At 57.1% G+C, this 19,790-nt stretch overlaps 1 protein-coding gene across 15 annotated transcripts in view; it reads left to right on the top strand.

The window, feature by feature from the left end:
* The window catches only part of PLEC (plectin), a gene marked incomplete at its 5' end in the record, with an annotated part of 181,230 nt that extends 172,867 nt beyond the window's left edge, over window positions 1–8,363 (top strand). For all 15 annotated transcript variants that reach the window (XM_084621764.1, XM_084621763.1, XM_084621756.1 and 12 more), the window contains 2 exons: window positions 433–7,479; window positions 8,225–8,363. In XM_084621764.1, coding sequence (XP_084477890.1) covers window positions 433–6,768 — 6,336 coding nt within the window. In that variant the 3' untranslated portion in view covers window positions 6,769–7,479; window positions 8,225–8,363. The remainder of the gene's footprint in view (window positions 1–432; window positions 7,480–8,224) is intronic.
* Window positions 8,364–19,790: the final 11,427 nt, after the last annotated feature.

Below are 19,790 nucleotides of genomic sequence, written 5' to 3'. Positions count from 1 at the left end.
CACAGGGTGTCCACTCCCTGAGCGCCAGGCACAGACGGTGGTGACTGTAAGGTCCTTGGCCGTATGGACATTCACCCTGCTCCTTGGGATGCATAATGGGGCATGATTAGCTTTGTTTACCCCAACAGAAGAACAGTGTCCCTCTCCTGCTTCTTTAATCCAATCTAGCATGCAGTAATGCCCAAACTCCTCCTCATCTTCCCACCCCACCCCATTAACACTAGTGCACCGCAGCAGGGGGCTGGCCCGTGTACCTGCAAACATAAGCCCAAGGTACTAGCCTGTAATATGACTTGCTACTATACCCCAAGCGTTTTCCGGCTAGCGCCCTCCCACTAATGGTTATCCCTGTCTGCACCAGGTTTTTGTGGGCTCTATTTGGGGTTAAGTGGGGTTGGGTCTAAGAGACGTTTCTTTGTTTCCCTGCTCCAGATGCAGACGGCTCAGCAGGAACAGCTCCGTCAGGAGACTCACATACTCCAGCAGAGCTTCTTAACAGAGAAGGATAGCCTGCTTCAGAAAGAGAGGTTCATTGAGGAAGAGAAAGTCAAGCTGGAGAAACTCTTCGAAGACGAGATGAACAAAGCTCAGACCCTGAAGGCAGAGCAGGACCGGCAGCGGAAGCAGATGGAGCAGGAGAAGCAGCAGCTGGAGGCCACCTTGGACGATGCAAAGAAGAAGCAGAAAGAGGCGGAGAAAAATGTCCAGCGTAAGCAGGAAGAGCTTCAGCAGCTGGAAAAGCAGCGACAGCAGCAAGAGAAACTCCTCGCAGAGGAGAACCAGAAGCTAAGGGAGAAACTGGAACAGCTGCAAGAGGAGCACAGGGCCGCGCTGGCCCAGACTCGAGAGATCATGATCCAAACCGACGACATTCCTGTGGATGCCGCGATTTTGCCTACCCAGCTGACTCCAACCAAAGCGGTGCCCAATGGCAGAGACGCCGTGGATGGCCTGGCTCAGAATGGGGAGCCGGAGTTTGCGTTTCATGGCATCCGGCAGAAGGTGCCTGCGGAGAAGCTGGTTGAGGCCGGCATCCTGGGCAGAGAGATCTTGGACAAGTTGGTGAAAGGGACGGTGACCGTGGCTGAGCTTGCGCAGAGGGATGACCTCAGGAAATACCTGCAGGGCCAGAGCAGCATCGCCGGCTTGCTTATTAAACCCACCAACGAGAAGATGAGTATCTACAAGGCCATGAAGAAACAGCTGCTGAGCCCAGGCACGGCACTCATCCTCCTGGAAGCACAAGCTGCCTCCGGCTTCATAATTGACCCAGTGAGAAACAAGAGGCTCTCTGTAAACGAGGCTGTGAAAGAAGGAGTAATTGGACCAGAGCTGCACAATAAAATGCTGTCTGCCGAGAGGGCAGTAACCGGTTACAGAGACCCCTACACCGGAGACAAGATCTCCCTCTTCCAGGCCATGACAAAAGACCTCATTGTCCAAGACCACGGCATCCGCCTGCTGGAGGCCCAGATCGCCACCGGCGGCATCATCGACCCCGTGAACAGCCACCGCCTGCCAGTGGAAGCGGCCTACAAGCGGGGCTACTTCGACGAAGAGATGAACCAGACCCTGTCAGACCCCACGGACGACACCAAGGGCTTCTTTGACCCCAACACTCAGGAGAACCTGACCTACCTGCAGCTGATGGAGAGATGCATGACTGACCCTGAGACTGGGCTCTGCCTCTTGCCGCTCACCGACAGAGCAGCCAAAGGAGGGGACCTGGCCTACACTGATCAAGAGGCCAAAGATGTTTTCAAGAAGGCCACGGTGTCTGCCCCCTTCGGCACATTCAAAGGAAAGACGGTGACCATCTGGGAGATCATCAACTCGGAGTACTTTACCGAGGAGCAGAGGCGAGACCTGTTGCGGCAGTACAAGACTGGCAAGATCACCGTGGAGAAGATCATCAAGATTGTCATCACCGTAGTGGAAGAGAGTGAGAAGAAGAGCCAGCTGTGCTTTGAAGGGCTCCGTGCTGCTGTCCCTGCTGCTGAGCTGCTGGAGAGCAAAATCATTGACAAAGATCTCTACAACCAGCTGCACCAGGGCAAGAAGTCTGTGAAGGACGTGGCTGAGGCAGGCGCCATAAAGAGGTATCTGAAGGGCACCGACACCATTGCTGGCATCCTGGTGGAGTCGACTGGGCAGAAGTTCACGCTCTATGACGCCCTGAAGAAAAACCTGCTGAAGCCAGAGGCTGCCCTGCCGTTGCTGGAGGCCCAGGCAGGCACGGGGTACATCATCGATCCCGTTAGAAACGAGAAGCTCTCGGTGGACGAGGCAGTGAGAGCTGGGATTGTCGGGCCAGAGTTCCATGAGAAGCTGCTGTCTGCAGAGAAGGCTGTGACTGGCTACAAAGACCCGTACACCGGACAGACGGTCTCCCTGTTCCAAGCGCTAAGGAAAGGCCTGATCCCCAGCGATACTGGGATCCGCCTGCTGGACGTCCAGCTGGCCACCGGTGGCATAGTTGACCCTGTGAACAGCCACCGCCTGCCACTCGATGTTGCCTGTAAGCGGGGCTACTTCGACGAGGAGACAAACAAGGCCCTGTCCACTCCCAGCGACGACACCAAGGCCTTCTATGACCCCAACACTCAGGAGAACCTCACCTACACCCAGCTGCAGAAGAAATGCCGACCAGACAAGCAGACCGGCCTCTACCTGCTGCCCCTCTCAGACCAGGCCATCCGGTCACAGCAAGAGGAGGTCTACACGGACAGCCAGGCGAAGGAGTCCTTAGACAAGGCGACCCTGGAGGTGCCAGCTGGCAGCTTGAAGGGCAAGACAGTGACGATCTGGGAGCTGATCCACTCTGAGTATTTCACCGAGGAGCAAAGGAGGGAGCTGCTGCGGCAGTACAAGACCGGCAAGGTCACCATTGAGAAGATCATCAAGATAATGATCACCATCATTGAGGAAACAGAGACCAAGAAGCAGGAGAAGCTGACGTTCAGCGGCCTCCGAGCACCTGTTCCTGCTAGTGAGCTGCTGGAGTCGAGGGTCCTTAGCAAAGCCCAGTACGAGCAGCTCAGGGAAGGCAAGAAGTCGGTGAAAGACCTCTCCGAGACGGACTCTGTGAAGAGGTTCCTGCGGGGCAGCGACTGCGTCGCTGGCATCTACGTGGAAGACACGAAGGAGAAACTGAACCTCTACGAGGCCATGAAGAGAAACCTCCTGAGGCCAAGCACCGCTGTCACCCTGATGGAAGCTCAGGCAGCCAGTGGGTTCCTGGTCGACCCCGAAAGGAACCAAAAGCTGTGTGTCAACGAGGCTGTGAAAGCTGGCCTCGTTGGGCCGGAGCTCCACGAGAAGCTGCTCTCTGCAGAGAAGGCCGTCACTGGGTATAAGGACCCCTACTCTGGGAACACCATCTCCCTCTTTGAAGCCATGAAGAAGGGGCTGATCCTCAAGGAGCACGGCATCCGCCTGCTGGAGGCCCAGGTCGCCACTGGCGGCATCATCGACCCCGTGCACAGTCACCGCCTCCCCGTGGAGGTGGCTTACAAGCGGGGCTACTTCGACCAGGAGATGAACCGGATCCTCTCTGACCCCAGCGACGACACCAAGGGCTTCCTTGACCCCAACACGCAGGAGAACCTGACCTACCTGCAGCTGAAGGAGAGGTGCATTGAGGACCCCGAGACCGGCCTGTACCTCCTGCCTCTGAAGCAGCCGGAGAAGCCCACGATGGTGGAGACGACCCATGTGTACACGGAGGCAGAGACCCGGAAAGCATTTGAGGAAACGCAGGTCAGCATCCCCGTGGGCAGCATGGCCGGCTCCTCCATGTCCCTGTGGGAGATCATGCAGTCAGACCTCATCCCCGAGGAGCAGCGGAAGCGGCTGATGGAGGAGTTCCGCTCCGGCAATGTGACCAAGGAGCGCATGATCATCATCATCATCGAGATCATCGAGAAGACAGAGATCATCCGGCAGCAGGACCTGACCTCCTACGACTTTGTCCGGCGCCGGATCACGGCTGACGACCTCTATGAGGCCAGGATCATCTCCCTGGAGATATACAACGTGCTGAAGCAGGGCTCCAAGACCATCCGAGAGATCCTGGAGATAGAGACCGTCTGGAAATACCTGTACGGAACCGGCTGCATAGCTGGCATCTACATCCCCTCCACCAAGCAGAAGCTCAGTGTCTATCAGGCCCTGAAGAAAGGGCTGATCAGCCCTGAGGTAGCCCGCTGCCTGCTGGAGGCCCAGGCTGCCACTGGCTTCATGATCGACCCCATAAAGAATGAGATGCTGACGGTAGACGAAGCTGTCAGGAAAGGAGTGGTGGGGCCGGAAATCCATGACCGGCTGCTGTCCGCAGAGAGAGCTGTGACCGGCTACAGGGACCCGTACAGCGAGCAGAAGATCTCACTCTTCCAGGCCATGAAGAAGGATCTGATCCCCACTGAGGAAGCCCTCCGGCTGCTGGATGCTCAGCTAGCCACTGGTGGCATCATCGACCCGTTCCTGGGGTTCCACTTGCCTCTGGAGGTCGCCTATCAGCGTGGCTTCTTCAGCAAGGAGACTTGCGACAGGCTGTCGGAGCCCAGCGAGGTCCGGAGCTACGTGGACCCCTCCACGGACGAGAAGCTCAGCTACGTGCAGCTCCTCAAGCGATGCCGGAAGGACGAGAACAACGGCCAGCTGCTGCTGCCCTTGTGTGACACGAGGAAGCTGACCTTCCGGGGCCTGAGGAAGCAGATCAGCGTGGAGGAGCTGGTGCGGTCCCAGGTCATGGACGAAGCGACAGCCCAGCGCCTCCAGGATGGCTTAACCTCCATCGAAGAAGTCTCCAAAAACCTGCAGAAGTTCCTGGAGGGCACCAGCTGCATCGCTGGTGTCTTCGTGGACTCCACCAAGGAGCGGCTCTCCGTGTACCAAGCCATGAAGAAAGGCATCATCCGGCCTGGCACAGCTTTCGAGCTCCTGGAGGCCCAGGCAGCCACTGGGTACGTGATCGACCCCATCAAGGGCTTCAAGCTGACGGTGGAGGAGGCGGTGCGGATGGGCATTGTGGGCCCAGAGTTCAAGGACAAGCTCCTTTCGGCGGAGAGGGCAGTGACCGGTTACAAAGACCCCTACTCGGGCAAACTGATCTCCCTCTTCCAGGCCATGAAGAAGGGCCTGATCCTGAAAGATCATGGGATCCGTTTGCTAGAGGCCCAGATCGCCACGGGAGGCATTATCGATCCAGAGGAAAGCCATCGCCTGCCCGTGGAGATGGCCTACAAGCGGGGCCTGTTCGACGAGGAAATGAACGAGATCCTCCTGGACCCCAGCGACGACACCAAGGGCTTCTTTGATCCCAACACCGAGGAGAACCTGACCTACCTGCAGCTCATGGAGCGGTGCATCACTGACCCGGAGACTGGGCTGTGCCTACTCCCTCTGAAGGAGAAAAAGCGGGAGAGAAAGACCTCGTCCAAGTCGTCTGTCCGCAAGCGCAGGGTGGTGATTGTCGACCCAGAGACAGGGAAGGAGATGTCGGTTTATGAAGCCTACCGCAAAGGCCTCATCGACCACCAGACCTACCTGGAGCTCTCTGAGCAAGAGTGTGAGTGGGAAGAGATCACCATCTCCTCCTCGGACGGGGTGGTCAAGTCCATGATCATCGACAGGAGGTCCGGGCGACAGTACGACATCGACGACGCGATTGCAAAGGGCCTGATTGATCAGTCTGCCCTGGACCAGTATCGCTCCGGCACCCTGTCCATCACCGAGTTTGCAGACATGCTCTCTGGAAACGTGAGCGGCTTCCGATCAAGATCTTCTTCTGTTGGGTCCTCTTCCTCCTACCCCATAAGCCCAGCCCCTGCGAGAGCTCAGCTGACATCCTGGAGCGACCCTGCTGAAGAGACCGGTCCAATTGCTGGGATCCTGGACACGGACACCCTGGAGAAAGTGTCCATCACGGAGGCCATGCACCGCAATCTTGTAGACAACATCACTGGACAGCGGCTGCTGGAGTCCCAGGCCTGCACCGGAGGCATCATCGACCCCAGCACTGGGGAGAAATTCTCTGTTGCTGATGCAGTCAACAAGGGCCTGGTTGACAAAATCATGGTGGACAGGATCAACCTCGCTCAGAAGGCGTTCTATGGCTTTGAGGATCCGAGAACCAAGACGAAAATGTCAGCCGCCCAAGCCTTAAAGAAGGGCTGGCTGTACTACGAAGCTGGCCAGCGGTTCCTGGAGGTACAGTACCTGACGGGTGGGCTGATTGAGCCCGACGTGCCAGGCCGGGTCTCGCTTGATGATGCGCTGCAGAAAGGCACAATCGACACGCGCACAGCCCAAAAGCTGCGGGACGTGAACACCTACTCCAAGTATCTCACCTGCCCCAAAACGAAACTCAAGATCTCCTACAAGGATGCAATGGACAGAAGCATGGTTGAGGAGGGAACAGGCCTGCGCCTGCTGGAAGCTTCCTCCCAGTCCAGCAAAGGATACTTCAGCCCCTACAACGTCAGTGGCTCGGGCTCTACCTCTGGCTCTAGATCGGGCTCCCGAACAGGATCTAGATCAGGCTCCAGGCGAGGGAGCGTTGATGCCACCGGCTCCGGCTTCTCCATGACCTTCTCTTCCTCCTCCTACTCTTCCTCAAGCTACGGACGCAGATACACATCTGGTCCCCAGAGCAACGTGGATGCTGCTGAACTCACTCTCGCCTTGTGCAGCCTAAATGGGAGCTGCGGATGGGAAGCAAACAGGAAGCTCCCCGACCTGCAGAGGCCTCAGCTGACAGTGGCATAAAGTCCTCTCCCTGCCTGCCCCAGCCCCCCAAAACACTGAGGAACCTTCCCATTTATCCTGCTCTGCATGTGGTGAAGCTACTGGCTAATCATCCGACTATTATTTTTAAACCCCAATTTTCTTCCAAAGCAGTGCCTAAAGTTTAACCAAAAAGAGGAGACTAATATATATTAATATGTATGATTGTTGGGACAGTATTTGTATATTTAGCGGTGAGAGAAAACACACTACCCTCCAGCTCAGTAACCCAGGAGCTTGCTTCGGTTCGTACCATCTGCAGAGTCAACTAACCCAGCCACCACCAAGCCGCTCCCACAGCCCGGCAGAACCTGCCAACAGGTTTGCATTTTTGATCCTAACCAGCTAGTGACTTTTTTTACTAACTCTGCCAGCTTCATCCCCTACCATCCCCAGAGGAGGAGAGGGCACTGTCCCCAGCTCTCAGACCTGCTGCTCATGCCAGCTGCCCTCCCCCTTCCCGGGAAAAGAGACTGTGACCTTGGACCCTGGACTGACCACACTGTCCCTCAGCGCTTTGGCCCAGGACAGCGACCTCTGCACACCAGCTCTGGAGCCGTTGCCTGGATCCTTTCTGCTGGCCTTCGGTGGGGCAGAGGAGGAGGCTGCTGTCCGCTACCTGCCCCCTCCCAAGAGCTCCTCAGCCTGCCTCCCAGAACTCCCCACAGCCGCTGTGGCCTCGGCACTCAGACTGTAAGTGCATGCTGGGGCTGCCTCTGTGCTTTCACAGAGCCTGCTGCCATGGGGATGGATCTGCCTGCCTCTCTGCTCCACAGCTTCACCCCCCCAAGAGGTTTTACGTTGCATCTGCACCTCCTCCTCCAGCCTGCTTGTTCACTCTGACGCATTCCATCATGCTTTGCTTTTCCGGCCCAAGTTCCCGGGGGAATCTTACATTGCCGTGTGCTGCTGTTGGCCAGTGGCTATGTCTGCATGTGTGTGTCTGTCTGTCTGTCTCTGTCTCTCTCTGTGTATCTGGGAAGTGCCCTGTACAAGGTTGATTGTTTAGACTGAATCATGAGACTAATGAATTGAGAGGTATTTATCAGAACCCCTCTGCCAGCCTGGCAGCACGGCTGACCAGAACCTTGACAAACCAGCCCCAGTCCCTGCACGCACACCTGTACGCACGCAAGGTTTCTGTGCCCAGGTCCCATGCCAGCTGTGGTGGAAGCCTGCCAGACACCCCCCCATACCCTTTGCTAAATGGGGTTCTTGCAGAATGTCTTACCTTGGATGCAAAGCGCGAGGCTTTGTAGCAGCTGTACGTTTCAAGGTCTGCCTGGCTCGGAGGGGGTCGTAGTCCAGCACAGCAGCGTGGAGGTGCTGACTTTGTTAAAACTCCGATTCTTACTTTCCTTTCTCACCTTGATTTCTTTCCCTCTTCATTTGTCTGCCATGTTTTCCCACCTGTAATGATGCTCTCTCTCTCTGTCAGACATCTTTTTCCAGTCCCACCAAAGAAGTCCCCTTGCCACTGGGAGAATTCCTTAGCTGGGTCTCTGACGTTAGCAAGTCCTGGATCAGTTCCCGGGGAGCCCCGGACTCAGCAGCTCCTCGGCTGCACTCCTCCACACAGGTAACTCCAACCGCTTTTGAGTCTCTGTGTTTGGAGACCGGGCTTTCTGCAAATCTAGTTCTGGCTGCGCTCACCTGGAAGTTGTGTTCCCCAGACGTCGGAGTACTGGGGCGTCGACATGCCTTGGAGCAGTTTGAAGGTGCGCTGGTTCCACATGGACTAGTTTGTGGCCATTGCTTTGCTCTCAGGTGGGCTTGGGGTAAAATAACTTACAGTTACGCACTGAATTGGTTCTGAGCACCTGCAGCTCCCGCTGTCTGCAGTGACGTGAGCTCTCCGGTCGTGGTACCAGTCAGTGGCCCACAGCGTCAGGGATGTCTTATATCATCTATCTTCGGCGTGACCTTCCGAAGGGGCTAACAGCTAGAGGGTGCTAGCTTGCTGGGGGGAGGGCGAGAGATGGGGACAGACGGGGTGGGGTGAACGTATCCGTGCAGCGTCCTCGGCTCTGTTTGATGGTGTCATCTCATGAACAAACCCTCCGATCTCATCCCACCCTTTTCTTTATTTTGTTTACTTTGTTGTAGCGTTGCTGGATGTCCATCCCAACTGTCCTCCCCGCTGCCGTGGAGCCCGTACCCCCGTGCTGGGGGGAAGTGGGACAGCACTGAGGACTCCCCCTCCCTTTGCACTGGTCCAGCGGGCCCAGTCTGAGACTCTGAGAGGCAGCACCCCTCCAGGCAGCCCGTGGAAAGCCACTTGGAGCTGCTGGAGCTGTCCTTCCCCGCCAGCACTGAGAGCTGATCCTCTGTCCCCGGTCCTGAAGACTGGGGCGTGCCTGGGGGCTGCTCTGGAGAACTGCAGCCCAGCGAAGATGGCAGCAGAGTGCTTGGGGGGAGGCGTCCGTGCAGAGCCGGGGCGAGCGTTGCTGCCTGCTCTCACACACGCATGTGTGCCTGATGCAGGACCTGCACGGTGACCCCCAGCCTGTCTCGCCCGCTCCCATTCTCAGCAGCCCCCGGGGCGGAAGGGGCTCCGCCCTCTGTCTGCAGCAATAAGAGCCGTGAAGGCACCCTGGGGCTCAGCCCTGGCTTGTGATGTAATTGTACATGCGGGGCTCCCCCTTCGGGCGAGCCCTGGCTTCTAGGGCCTTCCCAGCTCCCCAGACAAGGGCACAGACACCTCCGGACTCCTTGCACTAGTACGGCCTTTCCCCTCCCCCATCACCAGCAATGGGCAAAGAACGGCATGTGTCATGTTCCAGCAGCAACCCCTCACGCGTGTGCATCCAAACCCATTTCGCCTCCTCCTCCTCCCCCCCTCCGCCGCCCGCTCTCATTGGCTACATGTAAATCAAGTCATGTTATCCCTCAGCATTTGTCACTATATTATTCTCATTATCCAGTTTTTGCTTTTGCATGATGTACTAACATGGGCGATTGTGTAACATATTCCAGCCTGAGCCGGGGCGCCCGGTCCCAGCTCCCTCCCCTTGGGACGCTGGGCTCCCCTGGCTCCCGCTTGTTTCTGTTCAGGGCAGCAAGGGCTGATTAACAAGCCAAATGCATCTCTCTTTTTGGGGGGCAAAACACTAAAACCTGACTTGTATATACCATGAAGTGTTTGTAAAACATGCAGTATGGACCCAGGCTCTCTCCACAGGGAGGGCAGTAAAGGAGATTATCGGAAACTGGCCGGCAGCTCTGCGTGCTCTGTTCACAGCGTTCTCACTCTCGTGCCCAGGGATTCCACAGCCCTGGCCTCGCCGGAACCCTGCCAAGGCAGAGCCCCCAGCCAGCTCAGTCTGCTTCCACTCCCCTGGCCTCCGAAACATGGTTATACCGGCACCGCTGCCAGGTACAGCCCGAGTTGTGAGCTGTGTTCGTCCCAAAGAACTCCCCCCAAGCCCTCCAACTCTGATTCTCACATGGCTCCCAACCCTGCAGTAGCTGAGCCCCTCCCAATTCTCACCCACCCACAGAGGCAGGACAGAGCTGTTCTTTTATGGGACAGCTGGGAACCGCACCACGGAGGCTAAGTACCTGGGCCAAGAGCACGCACAAAGTCTGTGGCAGAGTGAACCCAGATTTCCCTCTTGAACCCAGGTCTCCCAAGGCCTCGGCTAGAATCCCAGCCTCTGGGCCTGCTGCTCAGCTGGCCTGTATTCCCTGAGGCATATAGGTTCTTCTACAGAGGGGGGTGATTTCTCCAGTGGGGAGAAACCCAGATGTTGCCCCTGCTGCAATGTTTCCTACTACCTGCCTTGCTCTGGCCACAGGCCCTTGTGCGTATTGGATTCTGGGGCCGCGGCCCGGTTTCCTGGGACATGGCGGAGGTGCAGAAAGCAAGCAATTTTCTGCGGAAAAGGACCTAGGGGTGACAGTGGACGAGAAGCTGGATATGAGTCAGCAGTGTGCCCTTGTTGCCAAGAAGGCCAATGGCATTTTGGGATGTATAAGTAGGGGCATAGCGAGCAGATCGAGGGACATGATCGTTCCCCTCTATTCGACATTGGTGAGGCCTCATCTGGAGTACTGTGTCCAGTTTTGGGCCCCACACTACAAGAAGGATGTGGATAAATTGGAAAGAGTCCAGTGGAGGGCAACAAAAATGATTAGGGGACTGGAACACATGACTTATGAGGAGAGGCTGAGGAAGCTGGGATTGTTTAGCCTGCAGAGGAGAAGAATGAGGGGGGATTTGATAGCTGCTTTCAACTACCTGAAAGGGGGTTCCAAAGAGGATGGCTCTAGACTGTTCTCAGTGGTAGCAGATGACAGAACGAGGAGTAATGGTCTCAAGTTGCAGTGGGGGAGGTTTAGATTGGATATTAGGAAAAACTTTTTCACTAAGAGGGTGGTGAAACACTGGAATGCGTTACCTAGGGAGGTGGTGGAATCTCCTTCCTTAGAGGTTTTTAAGGTCAGGCTTGACAAAGCCCTGGCTGGGATGATTTAACTGGGAATTGGTCCTGCTTTGAGCAGGGGGTTGGACTAGATGACCTTCTGGGGTCCCTTCCAACCCTGATATTCTATGATTCTATGATAATAACGCTGGTGCCCTGAGGGGCTGCTCCTTTCCTCCGTTGCTGGCGCGTGGGCTGGTCCCTCCTGGGCGCTCTGCAGCCTGCGCACAGGAACGGTCGCACTTCGCTAGGCTGAGCGGAACAAGCGAGTGTGGAAAGAGCTGGGTCTGGGCCGGCAGTGACAGCCCTGGAGGCGCCGGGTTCTGGGCAGTAGCCGTGGGAAGAGGAGCGCGGAGAGGGACAGGAATACTGCGTGCTGTTTAGAAGGGACCCAGGAAGGAGCTAACATGGAGGCTGCAGCAGGAGCAACGGCAGAGAATTCAGGCATCAGTCGCACCTTGTCAGTCCCTGAATCTTCCCAAAGGGAGGGAGGACGCGGCAGGCACTCTGCCCTCACTAAATCCTTCTCTGCGGGCCGTGCGCCCACCTGCCGCCGAGGTAGGACCTAGGGTAAGAAGGGGATGGCCAGCCGGGGAACGGCCAAGCAAAGCTCTCAGCTGTGTGAGATGCCCATGGGGCCTGAAACATGGGGCCACCCCCTTCAGCAGCAGAGGGATGTTTTGAAGAGTGTCTGCAAGAACCAATTCCTGCAGCCTCACCTCTTCCCTGCCTGGCCAGCACGAGCAGGCCTGTCTCCGCTCAGCCCTCGGGCCCAAGGAAAGACCAGCTTCTTTTCTGCATCCCGCCCGGCTTGAGCTGGAGCCTGGACAGGGGGCATCCACCTGGATGCCCCTTGTATGTTACAGGTCGTCAGTTCAAAGCGGAGTCCCTTCCTGCAACAAGGAGAACCAAGGCTGCTGCTCTGACCTCGCGGCGGGGGGTCGCTGGTGCTGTTCCTGGGCCTGCAGGAGCCCCAGCCTGCGACACTATGGGGCAGGGTGCTGGGGGCAGGAGCTTGGGCCTGGGGTTGCCTCAGGCCTGTCCCCTAGGGAGCAGCTGGGCCTCTTCGCGAAGGGCAGGGAGTGAGGGAGATGGGAGCAGGGCTGCTCCAGGAACCGCCAAGCTGGGGAGCAGAGCTCCCCGGGGTGGGTCTGCCCCGCTGCAGCCCCCCAGCCAGCCCCCAGGCTCCCCCATGGGGAAACCACGCAGCGCTGTATCTTCTCCTCGGGCCTTAATCCACCCAGCCGCCGAGAAACCTCCATGGCCTCTCCGGCCCCTATTGTACCCTCCCTCGTCTGCCCCCCAGCCCCACCTGAGAATCCCCTCTGGGGAATGGGTTTGGGCCTGGGCCTGGGGAGGGGGCATTTGGCCCACAGTTCCCCCAACTCCAAGGCCCCTCTCAGAGCTCCCCTCAGCATCAGCCCCCCGCCCTGCAAGACACCCCTCTGGGCCAAGCCCCTTTTCCCGCACCCCACAAATCTCTGAGGGCCACACTCCTCCCCTTGTCCTGCCCACCTCTCCTCCCCGCACATCCCCTCAGGGTCAGTCCCCACCTGATTCCCCTCCAGGTCAAACGCTGCCTCCCCATGCAGAGAAACCCCTACAGCCCAGACCCGCCCCAGCGCCATTTCCCCCTCGCACAGACACCTCCGGGCCAAACGCTTCCCACCGAAAACCCCCTCAGGGCCAAACTCCCCCCAGACACCGAGAACCCCTTCAACCAACCTCCCCGCAAGCACAGCCGGCCCCCACTCCCCCACCCCCAGACGTTAGCCCACAGGAGGGCTCCGGTGCTGAACCCCTGCAGCTGGGGGTGCCAGGCCAGGGCCCTCCCCAGGCTGGCGCCTGGCTCTTTACCCGGGGTTCCTCTCGGCTGCTGGGAGGGTCTGTGCTCCCCCCAGCCAGCGAAGCCCGGGGCAGGGCCGTGGCCAGCGGCACGGGGGCTACTGCAGTGGCCAGGCCAGGGAAACGCTGCAGCAGCCCGGCCTTGGGCCCTCAGGGCTATGGAGAGCAGGAGCCACACCCGCCCGGCTCGAGGGCCAAGTGCGATGGCCCCATGCCCGCTCGGTGCCAAGCGTGTGCCAGAAACGCCAGGCTGAGGGGCCCCAGCGGGCAGCAGGAGCCAGTCCAAGCAAGCCCAATTCTGCAGCACTGGCCACCCTGCCCCTTGCTGGGGAGTCGGGTCCCAGAACTCCTGCCTCGGGCCGCGTCCCCAGGGTTTCACCTTCCCCCCCAGCCTGGCTCAGGGCCGGTTCCCCGTCGGTGGGCAAGCTGCTGCCAGTAAAGGGCTAGCCAAGGGCCAACCCAGGGACTGCACTTACAGCCACCCACAAGCCGCTGGCATGCAGCCCCCTCCCCACAGCAGGACCACGGGCAGCTCTGTTCTGCGTCTCCCCACAAGCGTGGCTGGCCCCGGTTCTGACCTGAGGCGCGGCGGGGCCAAGGGCCAGAGCCCAGCTGCGGGGGTGTCCCGGGGCGGTATGGCGTGTGGGCGGGGCGGGTGCTGGGTAAGGTCAGGGAGCTGGCAGTGGGGGCGGGGTGAGAGAGTGGGGCTGTGGGCGGTGGGGGGCGCCATCGCGTCCACCTTGGCGTGGAGACACAAGACCCAGGCCTCGCGCTGCCGTGGAATGGCCTGACGCTTCAATCCAGCACGACGCGGTTGCAAAGCCTGTGGGCCCCTGGACACGAGGGCGATGGCAGCGGGCTGGGAGGCAGGACGCTGGGAGGCTCCCGGCCTCTGCCCTGACTCACGGTCAGCGAGAGCTATGCTCCCAGCGCTATTTAGCCGGGGAACTAGGTGTGATTGTTGCAGCCGCATGTACGGCAGTCTCTGGCCTCAGAGCGGGGCTCCTCCTGCCGGGGCAAGGTGCCGCTGGAAACCCCCCGCCCCAAAAGCGTGCTCCGCTCTGGCCCGCCCTCCTGGAGCAGAGCTGGGCAGCCCTTCTCCTCTGGGAGCTGGGGTGTCGGGGGATGTTTTGGGGCCCCACATTACCAGGAGGGGGACGACTCGGGGGCTGGAGGGGGCTGCGTTACGGGCATGTTTCGCATGGCCCAGCGAGGAGAGAGCAAGCCGCAGCGGTCAGAGGGCTGTGAGCCCCAAAGGCCTGGCTTCGCTAGCCCACGCTCCCTGCTGGACCAAGGAGCCCAGTCGGCTGACAGGGTGCTGAGCTGACGCCCCGGGTCGTGTCTGGCTGCCCATGCAATGCCGCCCCGCACGCTCCAAGTCCAGCACAGCGGGAGAGGGATGAGCATGTGCCCACTCCGAGGGACTCGCATGGTCGGTGCTTGCCTAAGGGAAGGGGTGGACAGCTCTGGCCTGGAACATGGGACAGGCCTGGCCCCAGGGCACTGAGCTGGCACTGGGAGGAGCCATTAACTGCAGGAAAGTGAGGGGCTCACGGGCCAGACGAGGCTGGGCCGAGCACGGGGCTTTGGGGGCTGAGAGGCGGCCACTTTCTCAGGCACTTTGCTCAGAGGGGGCGGGAGGGCAGGGTCAAGGCAGAGTTTGTGAAGGAGCAGGGGGACCCAACCCAGGGGCAGGGGGCGGCCCACAGGGCCAGTAGCTGAGCCCAGCTGGAAGAGCAAGGGGAGGGGAAGAGGTCCTAGGAGGAGGCACTGCTGCATTCCTGTGGGCCTGGCTGAGTCAGGACGGCTGGGGGCAGGGAGGTAAGGCAGCGGGAGGTGCTGGGGTGTAACGAGGCTGGTTCTGGCGGGACCCAACGGAGAGTGCCAATTCAGGACAAACTGCTTCAAGCAGGGCAGTCACAGCCCCAGGCTGGGGTTTCTGTGCACACCAAGGCAAACCGAACCAGCCAGACAGAGGACTTCGGTCTCACCCCACTGGCTAACCACAAGTCACACAAGCAATTCCCTTAGACACCCCAGTTTCCCAGTATCCCCACCAGTGCCCCTCGTTATAGGGACAGATGGTTATGAAAACCAATACCCCAGCAAAAGAACAAAGGTTCCCTCGATCCCAAAGGACCAAGCCCCAGACCCAGGTCAATGTACAAATCAGATCTTACCCACAAATCACGCTGTTGCCAATCTTTTCAAATCTAAAATCTAAAGGTTTATCCAGAAAAGGAAAAGGATAGAGATGAGAGCTAGAATGGGTTCAATGGAATCAATGACAGACAGTGATGGCCAAGTTCTTGGTTCAGGCTTGTAGCAGTGAGGGAATAAATGACAGGTTCAAATCCAGTCTCTGGAGAACATCCCCAGCTGGGATGGGTCCTTCAGTCCTTGGTTCAAAGCTTCAGTCTGTAGCCAAGTCCCTCCAGAGATAAGAAGCAGGATTGAAGACCAGATGGAGGAGCTGCAGCAGCGTTTTACAGTCTCATGCCATGTGGTCTCTGCTTTCTGTGTCCCAAAGACAAGCTGCCCATCCCATGGCCTGGAAAAACCTCAGAGTTCTGTCCATAGGCAGGTCCCTGCACACCTGGCTGAGTCCCCAGGCTTGTCTCCCTTCTCTCAATGGGTCAGTTGTGTCACTGATGGTCCTTAATGGGCCACCCAGCAGGCTAGGCAGAGCTGACACCAACTTGTCTGGGGTGTCACCCAGAAGCAGAGCAGAAGTTTGAACTACAGACAGTATAGAGCAAATATTCATAACTTCAACTACAAAAATGATACACACACACACAGACAGCATAATCCTAACCAGCAAACCATCACCTTGTCTGGGACACCTCCTTTGACCCCCTTTATACAAGATTTGGTGCCACAACAGGATCTTGGTTGCAACCATGTTCTATATGGTCCCAATTCAAGTCAATAAGGTGACGTGGTCAGACAGATACTATCCCAGACTGGGGCAGAAGGAAGCTGCAGGAATGGCAGAGGCGAGAGGAGAGCTGGAGCAGAGGTGAGACTGGACGGGCAGGCAGAGGGACGAGGGGATGAGGAATGAACGCCAACCCCCAGTGCGTTCTGGATCGGAGTGTGGTGCGCACAGTGGACCGTTGAGGCCTCCCTGCAGGCCCCTGGCTGGTCAGTACACTGGGCAGGATGAGGCCCTGTGCTCACATGTAGCTTTTGGAGGGGGCGGCCAGGGTTGGACAAGGGGCTGAGAGTCATGGGCCAAGGTGCTCAAGGGCTCAGTCACTGGGCAATACCCTGAGGGGCGAGGTGGGTGGGGTGCTCAGATGAGGCACGTGACAGTGCAGGGGGGCTTTGGGATTCAGAGGAGGAGATGTTAGAAAATAGGGAATGGAGGTGGGGGGTCAACATGCTCCATCCTCAGTGAAAGGAGGCGCGTGCAACAGGGCAGAGAATGGACCGGGGGAGGAGAGAGGGCTCTGGGTGGTCACAGATTTAGAGACCAGAAGGGACCATTGTGATCATGCAGTCTGACCCCCTGTGTGACAAAGGCCAGGGAACTGCTCCAAATCAGTCCTAGGCCAGAGCTTTAGGAAAAAAAGCCCATCCTGATTTGGCAGTGACGGAGAATCCACCATCACCCTGGTAAATTGTTCCATGGATTAGTGACCCTCGCTGGTACAAACCTAGGCCTTATTTCCAGTCTGAAGGTGTCTAGATTCAACTTCCAGCCATTGGCTAGTGTTAGACCTTCCTCTGCTAGACCGGATAGTCCACTGTCAAATATTTCTTCCCCATGTAGGTGCTTATAGACTGCAGGTCTCTATGTAATTCTGCATCTTGGCAGGGGGGGTAGACTAGGTGACCCCAACTCTCTGGTTCTCAGCCACCCCGAACCTTCTCTTTGTTAAGCTAAGTGGACTGAGCTCCTTGAGTCTATCGCTCTATGGCAGGTTTTCTAACCCTTTAATCATTCTTGAGGGTCATCCCTGACCCTTCATGAACATCCTTCCTGAACTTGGGCTCCAGAACTGGACCCAGGATTCCAGCAGGGGTCACACTGGTGCCCAATACAAAGGTATGATAACCTCTCTGCTCCCGCTCCTGGTTCCCCAGTTTATACACCCCAGGATCGCATCAGCATCAGGATCCTTTGGCCTCAGCGTCGCACAAGGAGCTCATGGTCAGGGCTTGATGATAGTTGATGGTCAGATAGTTCATGGTCAGTGTTGATGATAATCCACCACGACCCCTTAACCCTTCTCAGAGTCACTGCTTCCCTGGAGAGAGCCCCCAGCCACTAAGCATGGCCCCAGCTTACCAAGCGACCCAGAGCTGGTACCCGCACAATCTAGGGCACCCGCCCTTACCCCATTCCTAGGGCTCAGGGTGTAACCTTCTCTGGGTTTGCAGGACTTTTTCCCAGTGAAAGAGCCTTACCCAGTAATATTCTTGTCCTCTGTTTATTAACACTCACCAAGCAGAATACACACCCTAAGCATACAGTGCTCTGCTCAGCAATCCTGGCCAGGCAGGCGGCCTTTCCCAGTTGGCCAGGCAAGGTCAGTTGCTGCCCGTCACAGTCGTGCAGAGGATTCTTAGCAGCTCTGATCTTAGGCTGTGTCTCAGAGGTGAGTTCTTCTTCTTCCCAGTCTTTCCTTCTTCTGTTTCTTGTGTTCTTTCTGCTGGACTCCTTCTTGGACCCCAGTTTATATAGTGAAACTTGAGTCTTGCTTAGCTGTGCCGTAACCAGTCATTTTACTAACCAATCCTAACATATTGTAACAAAATTCTCTAACCAATCATACCCTACCACCTTAATTGATTTACATTTAGCAAAATTAGTTATGTAACAGACGGAAACAATCAAAGAACCAGACAGGGAGCATACAGACAAACAATCGGGCAATGGGGACCATCAAGATAAAACAATAAAGAAATGAAGGTTTCACACCCACATCCATTGGTAAATGATTGCTTGCCAGACAGAATGCCGTCACACTAAGTTTTCTTTAACCAGCTTTATCTGGTGGTGGGTGCCACTGGGACAGGAGCCTTCTGAACAGCCGGATAGGACAGTGTTTAAGGTAATGTACAAGGGATGTGGGGCTGTGACTTCCTGCTTCTTGGCTCCTGGCTGCTGCAGCCCCAAGGGTGGCTGCAGACAAAGGCCTCAGGCGTCACAATGTGGCTGGAGGAAGTGGCCTCATGCTTACAGAGCGAGATCAGTGACCTGCCCTCTTCATTATTTGCCACCCCGCCCATTTGTGTGTCATCTACATACGTTGTCAGTGATGATTTTATGTTGTCTTCACTGTCGTTGTTAAAGATGCCAACTAGTGTAGGGCCAAGCCGTGCTCCCTGCAGGGCCCCACTAGAAACAGGCCGACTCAGTGATGACTCCCCATTTTCCGGTACATTCGGAGACCTGGCCAGTCACTGCTGCCAGGTGACGTCGAAAGTATTTTAGTGGGTTAATTAGCATGTCATGTGGCACCAAGCCCCTACTGTAGGCTTGGCGAGGAGCAAGCTGCAGTTCCGGGGTTCCCTATGTCCAGGTTACCCATGGCACCCGCTGGACACTGGTGGCATCCAGGTGCCATTAGACCTCCCCCAGGATGGCTAGCACGGCAGAGGACAGGGTGTCACAGCTCAGCAACCTCCCCCACATTCCCTGGTGCTAGGCAGCACCCTCCGGACTGGCACTGGCAGCCTCCAGTCTGTTCTCATGGCTTGGGGCAGGCTGGTCTCATCAGGCCACACACACACACATACACTGTTAGGCCTCCCCTGAGCCTGGCGGTCTCTGTTTTCCCCTGGACGGGTGATGGGTAAGGCTAAGATTTTTCACAGATATTTTTAGTAAAAGTCACAGCCAGGTCACGGGCAATAAAGAAAAATTCATGGAAACCTGTGACCTGTCTTGTGACTTTTACTGAATATATGCTTGTCGAAATGGGGCCATGTGGGGTCCCCACACTGCCTTCAGGGGGCCAGCCATGGAGCTGTGGCATCCCCACACCATGCTCGGGGGCCCAGCCTGGAACTGTGGGGGTCCCCACATCGCCCTCGGGGGGCCAGGCTTGGAGCTGCGGGGTCCCCACATCGCCCTCGGGGGGCCAGGCTTGAGAATTGGGTTACAGAGAGTGGAATCAGAAGAACATAAGAACAGCCCTACTGGGTCAGACCAAAGGTCCATCCAGCCCAGTGTCCTGTCTACCGACAGTGGCCAATGCCCGGTGCCCCAGAGGGAGTGATCCTAAAGGGTAATGATCTAGTGATCTCTCTCCTGCCATCCATCTCCACCCTCTGACAAACAGAGGCTAGGGACACCATTCCTTCCCCATCCTGGCCAATAGCCATTAATGGACTTAACCTCCATGAATTTATCCAGTTCTCTTTTAAACCCTGTTATAGTCCTAGCCTTCACAACCTCCTCAGGCAAGGAGTTCCACAGGTTGACTGTGTGCTGAGTGAAGAACTTCCTTTTATTTGTTTTAAACCTGCTACCCATTAATTTCATTTGGTGGCCCCTAGTTCTTATATTATGGGAACAAGTAAATAACTTTTCCTTATTCAGGTTTCAGAGGAGCAGCCGTGTTAGTCTGTATCCGCAAAAAGAAAAGGAGGACTTGTGGTACCTTAGAGACTCATGCTCAAATAAATTTGTTAGTTTCTAAGGAGCCACAAGTCCTCCTGTTCTTTTTCCTTGTTCGCTTTCTCCACCCCACTCATGATTTTATAGACCTCGATCATATC

This window comes from Lepidochelys olivacea (genome assembly GCF_965140295.1).
Source record: "Lepidochelys olivacea isolate rLepOli2 genome assembly, chromosome: 2".
Classification (NCBI taxonomy): Eukaryota; Metazoa; Chordata; order Testudines; family Cheloniidae; genus Lepidochelys; species Lepidochelys olivacea.
This window is presented reverse-complemented; position numbering and strand designations above follow the sequence as displayed.